Source organism: Leopardus geoffroyi, chromosome D2 (genome assembly GCF_018350155.1).
Source record: "Leopardus geoffroyi isolate Oge1 chromosome D2, O.geoffroyi_Oge1_pat1.0, whole genome shotgun sequence".
Classification (NCBI taxonomy): Eukaryota; Metazoa; Chordata; class Mammalia; order Carnivora; family Felidae; genus Leopardus; species Leopardus geoffroyi.
The window spans coordinates 33,603,857-33,620,524 of NC_059334.1; the positions used below are offsets into that span (position 1 = coordinate 33,603,857).

The 16,668-nt window shown below is 35.9% G+C and overlaps 1 protein-coding gene across 8 annotated transcripts in view; it reads right to left on the reverse strand.

Annotated features, from left to right (window-relative positions):
* MICU1 (mitochondrial calcium uptake 1) overlaps positions 1–16,668 on the reverse strand; it is a 254,880-nt gene that overhangs the window by 163,549 nt on the left and 74,663 nt on the right. For all 8 annotated transcript variants that reach the window (XM_045437716.1, XM_045437712.1, XM_045437718.1 and 5 more), the window contains 2 exons: positions 16,482–16,656; positions 5,061–5,223 (listed from right to left, as the gene is read on the reverse strand). In XM_045437716.1, the coding sequence (XP_045293672.1) occupies positions 5,061–5,223; positions 16,482–16,656 (338 nt within the window). The remainder of the gene's footprint in view (positions 1–5,060; positions 5,224–16,481; positions 16,657–16,668) is intronic.

A 16,668-nucleotide genomic window follows, 5' to 3' on the forward strand; every position in this document is an offset into this window, starting at 1 on the left:
CTGCCTCTTCTTTGCTCTCTCTCTCAAAATACATAAACTTAAAAAGAAAAAAAAGATTGGCCATGTGTTGACAACTGTTGAAGCTAAGTGATAGGTATATATAGGCTGATTTATAATTGATTTTATTCTCTGCATTTTTATATTTGAAAATTTCCATAACAAAATATATAAATATATAGATTTCCTGTATTGCTGAGAGGTGATAGTTCTACCTGGAGTTTTCATTTGTCCTAGAGATATTTAATGTTAATAAATATGGGCAAAACATTATAAACTCCTTGGTTAGAAAACATAACTCTTGCTGGTCCCCAAGCTCACACTGCTATTTCACGTCTGTATTCTGACCATACAATTTACTCAATCTGAATGATGCCCTTTCCCTCTCAAATACATGATGAATAACTATTCAGTTTTCTTCTTTTTTTTTAATTTTTATTGATTTTTGAGAGAGAGAGCACAAGCTGAGGAGGGGCAGAATCTGAAGCAGGCTCCAGGCTCTGAGCTGTCAGCACAGAGCCCAACGCGAGGCTCAAACCCACGAACCATGAGATCATGACCTAAGCCAAAGTTGGACACTCACTGACTGAGCCATCCAGGCACCCCTATTATTCATACTTCAAAGCTTAACTCAACTGCTGCCCCCTTTAGGATATGTTCTTTAAACATACCCTGTAAAAGAACAGTTTCATTTTTATATCCTACTCCTGTACCATATACAACTGATTTCTGCTAATTGTGGCATTTATGCTCTATAAAATTGCCATGAAAAATGAAGTGCTGAATACTGACCTATTTCTCCTAGGGGAAATACAGGGTTGGGTTTCTCGAACCTCTGGTCACAACATTTTTGTTAACTGATCAATATATAAACTTGATTTATGTGCGTTTCTGTTTAAGACATTTTATTCTCTCTCTCTCTCTTCTCTCCTGCCCTCCCTCCATGGACACTTGTTTAAAGAAAGAAAACTGAAACAAAAAGGCAGAGTCTTCGTTTGCTTGACTTCAGCTGGCCAACATATGTAATGGGTGACTCAAATTTTTGCTGTTCTGCATGTATCTGCAGATGACTCAACAGCACTGCAAGTACTGATTATGGGATTACAAGTACCTTTTAGTGAGGATGCAAACTTGCAAACACAAAATTTGCAAATGAGGACTGACTGCACATTCTTTTTTCCACTTTTAAAAATTGAGGTGAAATTCCATTAACATAAAATCACCATTTCAAAGTATCCATCCAGTTCAGTGGCATTTAGTACTTCGGTGTTGCATAACTACCACCTCTATCTAGTTCCAAAACCTTTTCATCACTCCAAAATAGAAATTCTCACACCAATTAAGCAATCTGTTCTCATTCCCCCAACAAGCTGTTGGCAACTAACAACCCACTTTCTATCTCTATGGATTTACCTATATTAGATATTTCACATAAATAAAATCAGAGGATATGTGGCCTTTTGTCTTTAGCTTGTTTCACTTAACATAATGTTGTCAAGGTTCAACCACATCTGAATAATATTCCATTGTATGTATACGCTATACTTTGTTTATCCATTCATCTGTTAAATGACATTTGGGGTGTTTCCATTTTTGGGGTATTGTGAATAGTGTTGCTGTGAATATTCGTGTACAGGCACTCATTCGAGCACCTGTTTTCAATTCATTCGGGCTTATACTACTAGTGGAAGTGTTGGGTCATACGGTTAATTCCATGTTTCTGAGAAATGGACAAATTGTTCTCCATAGTGTTTGCACCATTTTACATTCTTACCAGCAATAGATGAGGGCTTTAATTTCTACACATAATCACCAACACTTCTTTGTTTTTTAAATATGTGTGTGAGGTAGTATATAGTGTTTTTGATCTGTATTTCCCTCATGCTTAATGACATTTAGCATGTTCTCATGTGCTTATTGGCCATTTGCATATTTATCTGGAGAAATGTACATTCAAGTCCTTTCCCATTTGTTAATTGAGTTGTTTGTCTTTTTGTTGAATTTTAAGAGCTCTGGTAGTTTGTGTCTGGAAATTTTTCCATCTTTATCTAGGTAATTCAATTTGTTGGTATACAATCCTTCATAGTAGTCTCTTATAATCCTTTTTATTTCTATAAGTAGGTAGTAATGTCCCCACTTGCATTTCTTTAAAAAAATTTTTTTTTTTAATGTTTATTTATTTTTGAGACAGAGAGAGTATGAATGGGGGAGGGGCAGAGAGAGAGGGAGACACAGAATCGGAAGCAGGCTCCAGGCTCTGAGCCATCAGCCCAGAGCCCGACGCGGGGCTTGAACTCACGAACCGTGAGATCATGACCTGAGCTGAAGTCGGACGCTCAACCGACTGAGCCACCCAGGCGCCCCCCCACTTGCATTTCTGATTTTAGTTATTTTGCTTCTTTTTTTCCCTGGTCTAGCTAAAGGCCCCTCATTTTTTTGGATCTGTTCGAAGAATCAAATTTTGTTTGTTGATTTGCTCTATTGTTTTTCTATTCTCCATTTATTGCTGCATTAACATTTATTATTTCTTTATTTCTCTATCTTTGGGTTTTGTCTGCTCTTCTTTTTAGTTCCAACACCTATTTTTAGGAAATTGATTTGAGATCATTCTTCTTTTTAAATGTTGGTGGTTATAGGGGCGCCTGGGTAGCTCAGTCAGTTAGATGACCAACTCCGCTCAGGTCATAATCTCGCAGTTCACGAGTTTGAGCCCCGTGTCAGGCTCTGTGCTGAGAGCTCAGAGCCTGGAACCTGCTTTGGATTCTGTCTCCCTCTCTCTCTCTGCCCCTCCTCCACTCATGCGCTCTCTCTCTCTGCCCCTCCTCCACTCATGCGCTCTCTCTCTCTGCCCCTCCTCCACTCATGCGCTCTCTCTCTCTCTCTCTCTCTCTCTCTCTCTCTCTCTCAGAAATAAACATTTAAAAAAACTTTTTAGGGGCGCCTGGGTGGCGCAGTCGGTTAAGCGTCCGACTTCAGCCAGGTCACGATCTCGCGGTCCGTGAGTTCGAGCCCCGCGTCGGGCTCTGGGCTGATGGCTCAGAGCCTGGAGCCTGTTTCCGATTCTGTGTCTCCCTCTCTCTCTGCCCCTCCCCCGTTCATGCTCTGTCTCTCTCTGTCCCAAAAATAAATAAAAATGTTGAAAAAAAAAATTAAAAAAAAAAAACAAAACTTTTTAAATGTTGGTGTTTATAGCTATGAGTTTCCTTCTATGCACTACTTTGCAGCACTGCATAAGTTTTGTTAAATTCTATTTTCTCTTTCATTTATTCAAAGTATTTTCCAATTTCTCTTGTGATTTCTTCTCTGATCTAGGGGTTAAGTGTATGCTGTTTACTTTCCACACATTTATGAATTTTCTAGTTTTCTTTCTGTTACATATGGATTGTTTCATTCTATTGTAATCAGAAAAGATACTCTATCATTTTAATCTTTGAAATTCATTAAGATTTATTTCATAACCTAATATACAGTCTATCTTGTCTATTCTGGAGAATGTTTGATATGCACCTGAAAAGACTATATTCTGCTGCTCTTGAGTGGAATGTTCTATAAATGTGTATTTGGTCTAATTGGCTTATAGCATTAAGTCCTCTTTCTTCACTAACCTTCTTTCTAAATGTTCTATCCATTATCAAAATGGCAGTACTGAAGTCTCCGACTATTACTGAAGAACTATTCTTCCCTTTAATTCTGTCAGTTTCCTTCATATATTTTGGGGTCAGTCATTTGGTATGTATATATTTACCACGCTTATATCTTCTTGATGAACTAATCCTTTTATCAATACATAATGTCTTTGTCTTGAAAGAGTTATTTTCTTAATGTCTAATTGGGGGATTATAATTAACATCTTTTTTTTCTTAATGTTTATTTATTTTTGAGAGTGAGTGAGAGAGAGAGAGCGCGCCCTAGTGTGTGAACGGGGCAGAGAGAGAGAGGGAGACACAGAATCCCAAGAGGCTCCAGGCTGAGTTGTCAGCACCAAGCTCGACACAGGGCTCAAACCCACGAACCCTGAGACCATAACCTGAGCCAAAGTTGGACGCTTAACCAGCTGAGCCACCCAAGTGCCCTGAGACAGTTAACTTAAAGTCATTATCTAGTAAGTGCAGTGCTTGGGCTTCCTCAGGGATGGTTTCTGTCAATTTCTTTTTCTTTCTATTGATGGGTCATTTATTCCTGATTATTAGTATGCCATGAAATTGTTTTATTAAAGATTGAACATTTTGAATATTATAATGGGGTAATTCTGAAAACCAGATTCTCCCTATTTCCCAGTGTTTGGTGTGATATACATTGTGGAAGACTACATTCATCAATGTTTAGTGATTTTTTTCCAAAATATTTTTTTTGCAAAGGCTGTGTTCTCTGTTTTGTGTCATCATTGAAATTTCTGTTCTATTATCTAAATAGCAAGTGACCGGACAAAGACTTATTCAAATGTTTGAGGCAAAAAGAATGAAAACAAAACAAAACAAAAAAAACACCAACTCTCTTAATGTTTGCAGACTGGCTCTGAGCTGGGGACCTCCTTTAATTTTTAGCTACAGCTGCTACACCTCTGCTTTAACTTTCACTACTTCCCTGCATGGGGCACAAAGATCAGCAAGAAGTACAAGCTCACTCAAGTGTTTTCCAAGCATGTGTCTGGCCCTGGGCATGCATGCCGCACTCTGGATTTCCAGGTATACACAATGGTTCTTCGAAGCTTCTACACCCTGAAATGTCTTCCTCCAAAGTCTCCTCCTTTCTAGGCTTTTTAGTCTGTCTGCTGCTTGTCCCATCTGCAATCACTTGGCCCAATGACAACAAGTACCATATGTCTTTAAATCTTTCCAGTAGATGATACCTGACTACAATCTCCTCAACCCGGTACCCTGGTTGAGGACTGGCTCATTAGACTGTGGGCTCCTCTTTTATACTGCTAAAGACTGGAATAATACGTGACATTCAGTCAGTACACAATGAATATAATTATTGCATGGACCTGTAACGATTAGGCAATACAAAGAAGAACATAAAAAAATTAATATCATAATCTTATTTTTCCCTTTAGCACTTACGTTCTGGTTGTTTTTCATTAGGTGTTATGGATCGCACAAAATCTTGGGGGGTCATAAACACTTCAGATTCACCAGGTTCATTGATTACTTTCAAGGTGGCAAAATAGCGGAAGATCTTGTCTGGTGTGGAATATGCTCGAATCCTATTCTCATATTCCATCACCTGAAATTAGAAATTCAGAGTGTTACTATAGTAAGCAGTTCTCATTTTCATATATTTTCCATCTTATATCTGGAATTATTCTATTATATATATTTTTTTCTACAACTGATTTTTTATCCTAGACATAAACTTGAATTTCAAAAACTTTTCAACCTTTCCCCTCTGATATAACATTCATATTCCAGTCGAGAAAATGCTTAACTTTTGTTTAGAATTTTTTGTGAATAATTTTCTAATTTCTTAAATTACTGAAAGCCACAATTTGAAAATATCATATAATTCAAAAGGTCTCAGTAATAGGGTATAATGACATATACACGGAAGCCTACAGATTCCAAAATACCAAGTTTTTTTTTTAAAGGGATTGATTTTACAGTTTTTACTTTGATGCAATTTCTTAAATCCTAAAACAAGACAGAATTAGGAATCCATAGGTTTAAACAGCTAATGATCTTTCAAACACAAAGTACATTGAATTATAGCATTAAAAAAATAAAACTACACATCATGGAAACTCAATTAACAAGTCTGAGGCAAAAAACCTTTTACTTTTGACTACAAAATTAAGGAAACTGCTGGAAATCCTTTATGTATATCACATTTATTTTTTTATTTAAAAAAAGTTTATTATTTTGAGGAAGAGAGTTAGATGAGTGAGGGAGGGGCATAAAAAGAGAGAGAGGGGGGGAGAGAACCCCAAGCAGGCACTGCGCTGACATTGGGGCTCAATCTCACAAACCATGAGATCAGGATCTGAGACAAAATTCAGAGTTGGATGCTTAACCGACTGAGCTACCCAGCCACCCCTACATATGCCATATTTAGAAAAGAGCAGAGCTGGGAAGAACACAAGTAAATACTTGAATAGTAACAAAATCAAATATGGCATATATTAAACTAAAAGGGTATAATATTAATAGGCCCATTTTTTTATCTGGCATCCAAGCTGTGATTCTGTGTATGCAACATACAAAACAGTGCATCTTCTGCATAATCTTATCTTACAAATACAGGTATGAGAAAAATCTTTACCAAAATACCAGCTACACAGCACTCTGGTGAAAAGATTTCTCTCATACCTGAATTTTAGATGTTGAGATAGCCAAAAATAAATAGTAGCTTATAAATAACTAGTAGGAAATGTCAAGGCAATACAATCTAAAAATCCAACAGTTCAAAGTCTAAAAAGCAATTTGCTAATATCAAAAAAATATTATTAATGTTTTTAATTTGCCATATTAACACAACTAACACTGTAATTGCCACCCCTGGCTAAATGGTCACTTTGAGGTCACTGACTGCAGCCGTTCAAGAGTCTTAATTCCACTACCTGATATGCTTTCAGCAACTAGGAAAGGATCTCTAATTTATAACTATACATGACAGGAATCTTCCAAGACCAATTTGCATTAAAATCTGAGTACTGTTTATCAAAAAACATTTTGCATGTGGCAAACACACTAAGCCTTAAGACATAGCTACGAGTCTTAACTCAAAGGCCCTTTTATATTATATTGTAACTACCTGCCGGATAATACTGGCTATAGAAGAAACAACTTTAGGACATCTGTATTCTTGTTCTTCAGAATAACGACAACCAAAATAATCAGTTTGTAATGTTTAGGGTATAAGCTACAGCTACTGCCAAAGATGTTTTTGTGAACTAAAAACTTAAGTCAATCTTATACAAGATAAAGATAGAAAGACAACAACTTAAAAGTCAATAATTTTCAGATTCAAACCAGATTTGTTGATTGTTGCAAGTGCCTAAATTATGTTTCTGAATATTATTAGTTTTGGTTTCAAACAATAGGCCAAGGAAAGTAATAGACTTTTTGCATTCCCATATTGTTAAGAGTTTAATATAGACATACTGTATAGTACATATTTTATTTTTTTTCACTTAGTAATGTATCTTGGAGATCACACCATAACAAATGATATAATGATACAAAGCAGTCTCCTTTTAAGTGGTTTTATTCAAAGGAATTCTAACAAACTATTTCATAAAGCGTTTGGAATATAGCATCCAAGATAATAATGGCTTAGAAGCCAAGATATATAGAAAAGTGGTGAAGAATTTTGAGATGGTTAGCCTGGAGAAAAGATTTACGAAGGGAATTATAATAGTTACATTCAATCATTTACTTAAAACATTCTGGAACTTCATGATGCTAATGCTAAGACAGTTCTCTTCAATAAAACTGCTGGTCCCAAAACCAGTTCTTGGGTTTAATTTTGGTACAATGCTTAAGGAAAACCAAGGCTATAATATCTTGAGACCAAGTGAATGCAAGTGACTGTGAATCCCTGTGGGCCCTGATGTCAGAACTCATACATAAGCTTTGAATGCAGACTGCAGTCAGACCTTGGAAAAGGTAGCAGGCAGAAAGATCTTGTAATAAATTAGTGTCTGGCACATTTTCTTTCAAGAGGTGATTTATAACACCCAATCTGTACCCTAACAGCTGTTTTCCATGTTAAGAACTCCCTCTCTTTTTCATCTAGTGAATTTCTGGCCATCCATAGTAACAATCATCTATTACAGGATGACCTCTTGGAAGTTCTATGAAATTCCAAGCCCTATGACACCAGTCTCACTGAATATAAAGCAAATTAATTTCTGGTGGAAAAATTAAGGAAACTGCCTAATTACAGTAACAAAAGAAAAGAGAATAAAAAAGAATGAAGACAGTTTAAGGGACTATATATAGCACATCGTCAAATGGACCAAAGTGCACATTAAAGGGATCCCAGAAGGAGAAAGAGCACATTAAAGGGATCCCAGAAGGAGAAAGAATGAGAGAAAGAGGCAGAAAACTTATTCAAAGAAATGACTGAAAATATCCCAATCTGGGAAAAGAAAAAGACATGGAGACCCAGGAAACTCAAAGAGTCCTAAACATGATGAATCCAAAGAAACACACAATGAGACACATTACAGAGTTTTCCAAGAAAATAAAAGCTGAAGGAGTTCATCAACACTAGATCACTCTTACAAGAAATGTTAAAGGTAATTTCTGAACCTGAGGTGCCTGGCTGACTCAATTGGTAGAGCATGTGGCCCTTGATCTCAGGATCATTGAGTTCAAGCCCCATGTTGAGTGTAGAGACTATGTTAACTTAATTTTTATAAACTTTAAAAAAAAGTTTTATTTATTTTTGAGAGACAGAATGTGAATGGGGGAGGTGCAGAGATAGAGGGAACAGAGGATCAGAGCAGGCTCCTCACTGACAGCAGAAAGCCCAAGGTGGGACTCAAACTCAAAAACCCTGAGATCATGACCTGAGCTAAAGTTGGACGCTCAACTGAGTGAGTCACCCAGGCGCCCCAATAAACTTATTTCTTTTTTAAAGGTAATTCCTGAACCTAAAACAAAGAGACATCAGTATAAGCAAAACATATAAAAATGTAAAACTCACTGGTGAAGGTAAATATATAGTTAATTTCAGAACACTCTTAATTTTGTAATGGTGGTGGGTAAATCACTTCTCATTAATATGGAGATTTTTTAAAAAGTATTAAACATAACTATAATAATCTGTAAATGGATAAACAATGTAAAAAGACATAAATTATGATATTAAAAACATAAAAGTATAAATGTAGAGCTTTTGTATACATTAGAAGTTAAGCTGTTATTGCTTAAAATACACTGTTACAAGATATTTTATGTAAGCCCCATGGTAATCATAAAGCAAAAACCTACACCAGATACACAAAAGGTGAAAAGAAAAAAAAATTCTAGGCATACTGGTACAGAAAATGATCAAGTCACAAAGGAAGAGAACAAGAAAGGAAATAAAGGGTAAAGGAATTACAAAACACTCTGAAAACAAATAACAAAATGGCAATAGTAAACCCATATCTATCAATAATTACTTTAAATGTAATGGATTAAATCCTGCAATCAAAAGAAACAGAATGTTGAAATAAAAAAATAATACCCAACTATACTGTATACAAAAAGCTCGTTTCAGTTTTTAGGACACACACAAGCAGAAGTGAAGTTGATGGTAAAAGATATTCCATGCAAATGGAAGCCAAGAGGAAAGGAGGAGTAGCTATACTACCAAACAAAACACACTTTAAGCCAAAGACTGTAGCAAGGGACAATGAAGAGAATAATATAATAATAAAAGGTCAATTCATAAAGAGAATATAAGATTTCTGAATAGTTATGCATCCAACACAGAGAACCTAAATATATAAAGCAAATGTGACCAGAATTGGAGGGAAAAATACACAGCATTATTTATAACAGCCATATTATGGAAGCAACCTGATGTCCCTTGATAGATGAATGGATAAAGAAGAGGGGGTATGAAATATAACTCAGCCATAAAAAAGAATGACATCTTGCCATTTGCAACAACATGGGTGGGTCTAGAGGGTATAATGCTAAGCGAACTAAGTCAGAGAAAGGCAAATACCATAAGATTTTCACTCATATCTGGAATTTAAGAAACAAAACAAATGAGAAAAGGAAAGAGACAAAAAAACCAGACTCTTAAATATAGAGAACTGATGGTTACCAGAGACGAGGGGGTTCGGGGGATGGGTTAAACAGGTGATGGGGATTAAGGAGTACACTTGTTTTGATGAGTACTAGGTGATATACGGAATTGTTAAATCACTATGTTGTACAATTGAAACTAACACTGTATGTTAACTAACTGGAATTAAAATAAAAACTTTAAAAGGCAATAAACAAACAAACAAACAAACAAACAAATAGCAAAACCAAAAACAACCCACAAAAATCAATTCAATTAAATGGGCAGAATGACCTAAACAGACATTTTTTCAAGGACATCCAAATGGCCAATGGATACAGGAAAAGATGCTCAACATCACTAATTATCAGGAAAATGCAAATTAAAACCACAAGGAGATATCACCTCAAACCTATTAGATGGTTATCATCAAAAAGAAAAAAGATAACAAGTGTAGATGAGGATATGGAGAAAAGGGAACATTTTGCACTGTTGGTGGGAAAGTAAATTGGTTCAGCCTTAATGGAAAATAGCATGGAGTTTCCTCAAGAAACCTAAAAATAGAACTACCATATCATTCAGAAAACCCACTTCTGCCAAAGGAAACAAAATCAGTATAGTGAAGAGATATCTGTACTGCCATGTTCATGACAGCATTAGTCACAATAGCCAAGGTATGGAAACAACCAATGCATGCCATGGAATCCCTAAGGACTCCATGTAGCCAAATCAATTGTGAAAAAAGAAGAACAGAGCTGAAGGACTACTACATGCTGATTTTAAAACTTAATACAAAAGCACAGTCATCAAAAGAATGTGGTACCGACATAAAGACAGATATACAGATCAATGGAATAGAAGAGAGCCAGAAATAAACCCTCACATATATGGTCAAATGATTTTTGACAAAGGAGAAACAACCATTTAATGGATAAAGGATAGTCTTTTCAACAAATGGTGCTGGGAAAATTGGTATCCACACGCAAAAAAAAAAAAAAAAAAAAAATGTTGAACCCTTATCTAACTCTACATTAAAAAGTTAACTTGGGTTAAAGACCAAAATGAAAGACCTAAAATTATAAAACTTATAGAAGAAAACATACACAAGCTTCATGACATCAGATTGGGCAACAATTTCTTGGATATGATACTAGATGCACAAGCAACAGAGGAAAAAAAAGAGACAAAGTGGACTTCATGAAAGTTTTTAAATTTTGTGCATCAAAAGATAATATCAATACAGTAAGGAGGTAATCCATAGAATGCAAAGAAATTGTTGCAAACATATATCTGATAAGGAGTTAACAAACAGATTATATTAAAAAAAACCCTAAAACTCAACAATTTAAAAAAACAAAAATGGAATTCAAAAATGGGCAAAGGATGTGAACAGACATTTATCCAAAGAAGATATACAACTGACCACTAAGCACATGCAAAGTTGTTCCACATCACTGATCATCATGGAAATGCAAATGAAAACCATACTGAGATACTGCTTCACATCTGTTAGGATGACTAATATAAGAAGAACAGAATATAACAAACACTGGCAAAGATATGAGAAAAACAGAATCCTTGTTGGTAGGAATGTAAAATGGCACATCACTGTGGAAAACAGTATGGGCTTCCATAAGAAAAATAAGATAGGATTACCATATGATCTAGCAATTTCACTTCAGAGTATATACCCAAAGAAGAGAAAGCAAGGTCTCAAATAGATATCTGTATATCTACATTCACAGCATCATTTTCCACAACAGTTACAATGTGGAAGCAATCCAAGTATCCGCCAGTGGATGAATGGATGAGCAAAAATGTGGTAAATACATATCCTGGAATATTATTCAGCCCCCAAAAGTAAGGAAATTCTGGCATATGCTAAAACACAATGAATCTTGAAGACATTATATGAAGTGCAATAAGCCAGTCAGAAAAATACAAACTGTATGATTCAGTATCTATGAGGTATTTTTAGCATTCAAAAGCATGAAGAGAAAGTAGAATGGTGGTTTCCAGGGGTTGGGAGAGGAGGGTAGTAAAGAGTTATTGTTTAATGGGTATATATTTTCAGTTTTATAAGACGAAAACAGTTTCGGTAATGGATGGTGAGACAATGATTACACTCTATGATAAATTGTACACTTAAAAATTGGTAATGTGGTAAATGTTGTGTTTTTAAATTTTTTTTAATGTTTGTTTTTGAGAGAGAGAGAGAGAAAGAGAGAGAGAAAGAGTGTGAGTGGGAGAGGGGCACAGAGAGATGGAGACAGAATCTGAAGCAGGCTCCAGCTGCTGAGCTGTCAGCACAGAGCCCAACGTGAGGCTCGAATTCATGAGATCATGCCCTGAACCGGAGTCAGACACTTAACAGACTGAACCACCCAGGCACCCTTAATTTTTTTTTTAAGTTTATTTATTTTTGAGAGAGAGAGAGAGAGAGAGAGAGGGAGGGAGGGAAGGGCAGAGAAGGGAGACACAGAATCTGGAGCAGGCTCCAGGTTCTGAGCTGTCAGCACACAGTCTGATAAATGTTATGATTTAACTATTTTATTTCCATAAAAAAAATTTGGAAGAAAAAAAAAGAGACCCTAGGAGATTAGGAAAAGAACTCATGAGAAAAACTGTAACAGGTATGTATGCCTGGGTGGCTCAGTCAGTTGAGCGTCCAGTTCTTGATTTCGACTCAGGTCATGATACCAGGGTTGTGGGATCAAGCTTCGCACTGAGTCTGAAGCATGCTTAGGATTCTCTCTTTCTCTCTCTCCAGCTTCCCCTCTCCCCTGCTTGTGCTCTTTCTCTCTCTAATAAAATAAAAAATATATAACAGAACAGCTACAAGATATACAGTATAGGTTGTGAACATTCAAGATACATTTAAGAAGAGTTCCAAAAGAAAATAAATTACAGTGAAGCAACAGTGAAGCTGTATGCAAATTTTTCTGAATTCAGGACTTAAAGTTCCAGAGGGAACAATAAAATTAAAAATTTAAAAATCAAAAATAAATCAAATGGAACTAGATAAAGGAACATAAATATTAAACAGAGGAGCATGTACAACAATGGTATAGCATAAACTGAGTAACAGCTCTTTGCACCTGAGAATTTTTTTTTAATTAAAAATAAAACACAAAAATGAACTATTGGGACCTCATCAAAATAAAAATCTTCTGCACAGTAAAGGAAACAATCAGCAAAACTAAAAGGCAGCCGATGCAATGGGAGAAGATATTTGCAAATGACATATCAGATAGAATCTATAGAAAACTTATCAAACTCAACACCCAAAAAACCAAATAATCCAATGAAGAAATGGGCAAAAGACATGAAGACACTTCTCCAAAGAAGACATCCAGATGGCCAATCGACACATGAAAAAATGCTCCACATCACAATATAAATCAAAACCACAACAAGATACTACCTCACACCTGTCAGAATGCCTAACATTAACAACTCAGGCAACAACAGATGTTGGCGAGGATGTGGAGAAAGACGATCTCTTTTGCACTGCTGGTGGGACTGTAAACTGGTGCACCCACTCTGGAAAACAGTATGGAGATTCCTCAAAGAATTAAACATAGAACTACCCTATGACCCAGCAATTGCACTACTAGGTATTTATCCCAGGGATACAGGTATACTGTTTCAAAGGGGCACATGCACCCCAGTGTTTATAGCAGTGCTATTGACAATAGTCAAAGTATGGAAAGACCCCAAATGTCCATCGATGGATGAATGGATAAAGAAGATGTGGTGTATATATATATATATATATACAATGAAGTATTACTCAGTAATCAAAAAGAATGAAATCTTGTCATTTGCAACTATGTGAATGGAACTAGAAGGTATTATGCTAAGCGAAATTAGAGAAAGACAAAAATCATATGACTTCACTCCTATGAGGACTTTAAGATACAAAACAGATGAACATAAGGGAAGAGAAGCAAAAATAATATAAAATCAGGGAGCGGGGGGACACCTGGGTGGTTCAGTTGCTTGAGTGTCCGGCTTCAGCTCAGGTCATGATCTCACAGTTCTTGTGAGTTTGAGCTCCACATCAGGCTCTGTGCTGACAGATCAGAGCCTGGAGCCTGCTTGAGATTCTGTGTCTCCCCCTCTCTCTGCCCCTCCCCTACTCATACTCAGTCTTTCTCTCTCAAAAATAAATAAACATTAAAAAAATTTATAAAAACAGGAGGTGGACAAAACATAAGAGACTCTTAAATATGGAGACAGAGGGTTACTGGAGGGGTTGTGGGAAGGGGGATGGGCTAAATGGGTAAGGGGCATTAAGGAATCTACTCCTGAAATCATTGTTGCACTATATACTAACTTGGATGTAAATTAAAAAGTGAGTATATTATTTAAAAATCAATCAATCAATCAATCAATCAATCAATCACACAAAACCACCAGGCCATGCATGGCATTAATAAATCATGAACTAAGGACAATACAGCAATGTATTTTTTTTTTAAGTTTATGTATTTTTGAGAGAGCACGTGTAAGCAAGGGAGGCACAGAGAGAAAGGGAGACGGAGAATCCCAAGAAGGCTCCACACTGTCAGTGCAGAGCCCAACATGGAGCTCAAATCAACAAACCATGAGATCATGACCTGAACCAAAATCAAGAGTCGGACACTTAGCTGAGCCACCAAGATGCTCCAGCAATGTATTTTTTATATTCATTTTGTTTCTTAATAAAAAAGGGAAAAAAAATGAAGCAAATATAATCAAATGTTAAAACTTGACAAAAATGAGGGATGGATACATGTATGTTCATTATAGTAGTCTCTATTTCTTTCTCTCTGAATATTTTAAGTATTACATAAAAATCAAGAGAATGTAAAAGATCAAAGCCAAAAAATTTAAGTGAAAAGGGAGGATGTCAAAGAGAGCCTATGGAAAATGGAGCAGTTTGGTATTGCAGGGAAAGAATGTGAATGGCAAAAACAAAAAAACAAAAACAAACAAAAAAAAACAAAACACCCAACCAAAAAACCAAAACAAAACATGCTCAAAAATGCAATTTATTATTTGATTAAAGATGGAAAAATCTTTAACATGTCCATGTAGACTATGTAAAAAATGACAAGACAAAGAGCAGCTGAGAAAACAGGCAGAGGAAAAAATAAGTGTTGAAATAGGTTGTTAGGGAAACAGGATAACATGTGGAATGGTTATCCCTGAATAGGGAAAACATAGCTCTTCCACTAAAACTTTACTGAAAGAATTATTTCAGAAACAGATTAGAAAGGTTTTATAGCCTTGGGAGCTACAAGTTAAGTAAATTACAATTATCAAGCTTTCATTTTTATCTGGGAAGTATGACATATGGTCATTGCTGAGCAGAAAGCAGGAGAAGAAAATGGAAAGTTCAAAAATAAATGCTCATTTGGATAAGTTTTGCTCTATTTTGTAAAATGGAAAATTTGACTTTATAAATGAAACTGCTGGCACAAGGTGAGTCTGAACTTTCTTCTAATTCACTCAGGGCAAAAGATTAAATAAACGTATCATTGTGGAAATATCAATAGTTGACACTTAACTTACAATATATAATTTTTGTTCAAATTCACCTCAACCAGTAATGGATTTGAGGGGTGCTTGGGTGGCTCGGTTGGATAAGTGTCCGACTTAATCATGATCTCATGATTCATGAGTTTGAGCCTGGAGCCTGATTCAGATTCTGTGTCTCCCTCTCTCCCTGCCCCTCCCCAGCTCATGCTCTTTCTCTCAAGAATAAATAAAACATTTTTTAAATTTTTTAAAAGAAGAAAAATGGATTTGAGAAATGAAAAGATTGATTGATTGATTGATTGATTGATTTAGTAAGCGAGCACAAGCAGGACAGAGGCAGAAGGGGAGGAAGAGAGAGAATCTGAACCAGGTTCCACAGTGGGGCTTGATTCCACAAATGTGAGATCATGACCTGAGCTGAAATCAAGAATCAGATACTTGACTAACTGAGCCCACCCAGGCAACGCAGAGAAATGAAAAGGCATATTTAATAACTTCATCCAAACAAACACACAGAAGATCCAAATCTCTCAAAGGAACTTTCCTTGCAAATACATACCACACACATGCAACACACAAATAACTCAAATTATCTTGTTGTATTTATTAGCTACATTTTGGCAAGTGAAGGCAATTCCCTGAATTTCAATGTTATCGTGCAAAATGAAATTCATCCTTTTGACTTTTCATCACTCATGTCTGCTGAATTCAAATGCTCAATATCAAAGGTATTACTATACCGGAATTGAAATTTTTCTGAGGTAGAGCTCTGTAACAGCAGGTTGTGTTAAAGATATAAAATGTTGAAGTCATTTAAAGTTTATGCTATCATCAAAATTAGTTGAATTTTTGGAAATACTTGTATATTTCCAAAAGGATGTTATCCTGCCTTTCCAACTGGGCATCATCAATCAGTCGTTCCAAAGACTCAACATATACTAGAACATTTAGCATCTGAAAGATCTGGAAAGTATGAACCAATGTAGGTAGTTAAATTGAAACGGAAAATATATGCAAATCCTGATTACCAATCTTGGATCTTTTCACTACCCCCCATTAACTTCACATTTCAAGATTACACTTGCCCTAGAACATGACAGAAAATAGCAAAAAAGGTGAATCTCTGCAAAGAGAATATGAACCATCTGAAATAAATGATAAAAGAGACTCAACTGCATTATTCTAACTTGTAATTAACTACAGTTCTGATTAATTTATAAGATTGTGCTCCATACTTTTCTGTCTCTGAATCCAGAACGTTTCTTCTTTTTCTCTTCTGGATGAGGCTCGAGACAAATACCTGCAGCCTTTTTTTCATGGTTACAAACTTCCCCTTCATCTTTATTCTTCCCTTTGTCACCAACTTCACTCTTCAGGTTGTTTATAGATGGTGGAGACTCTGCAAGGGCCCTAGATATGCAA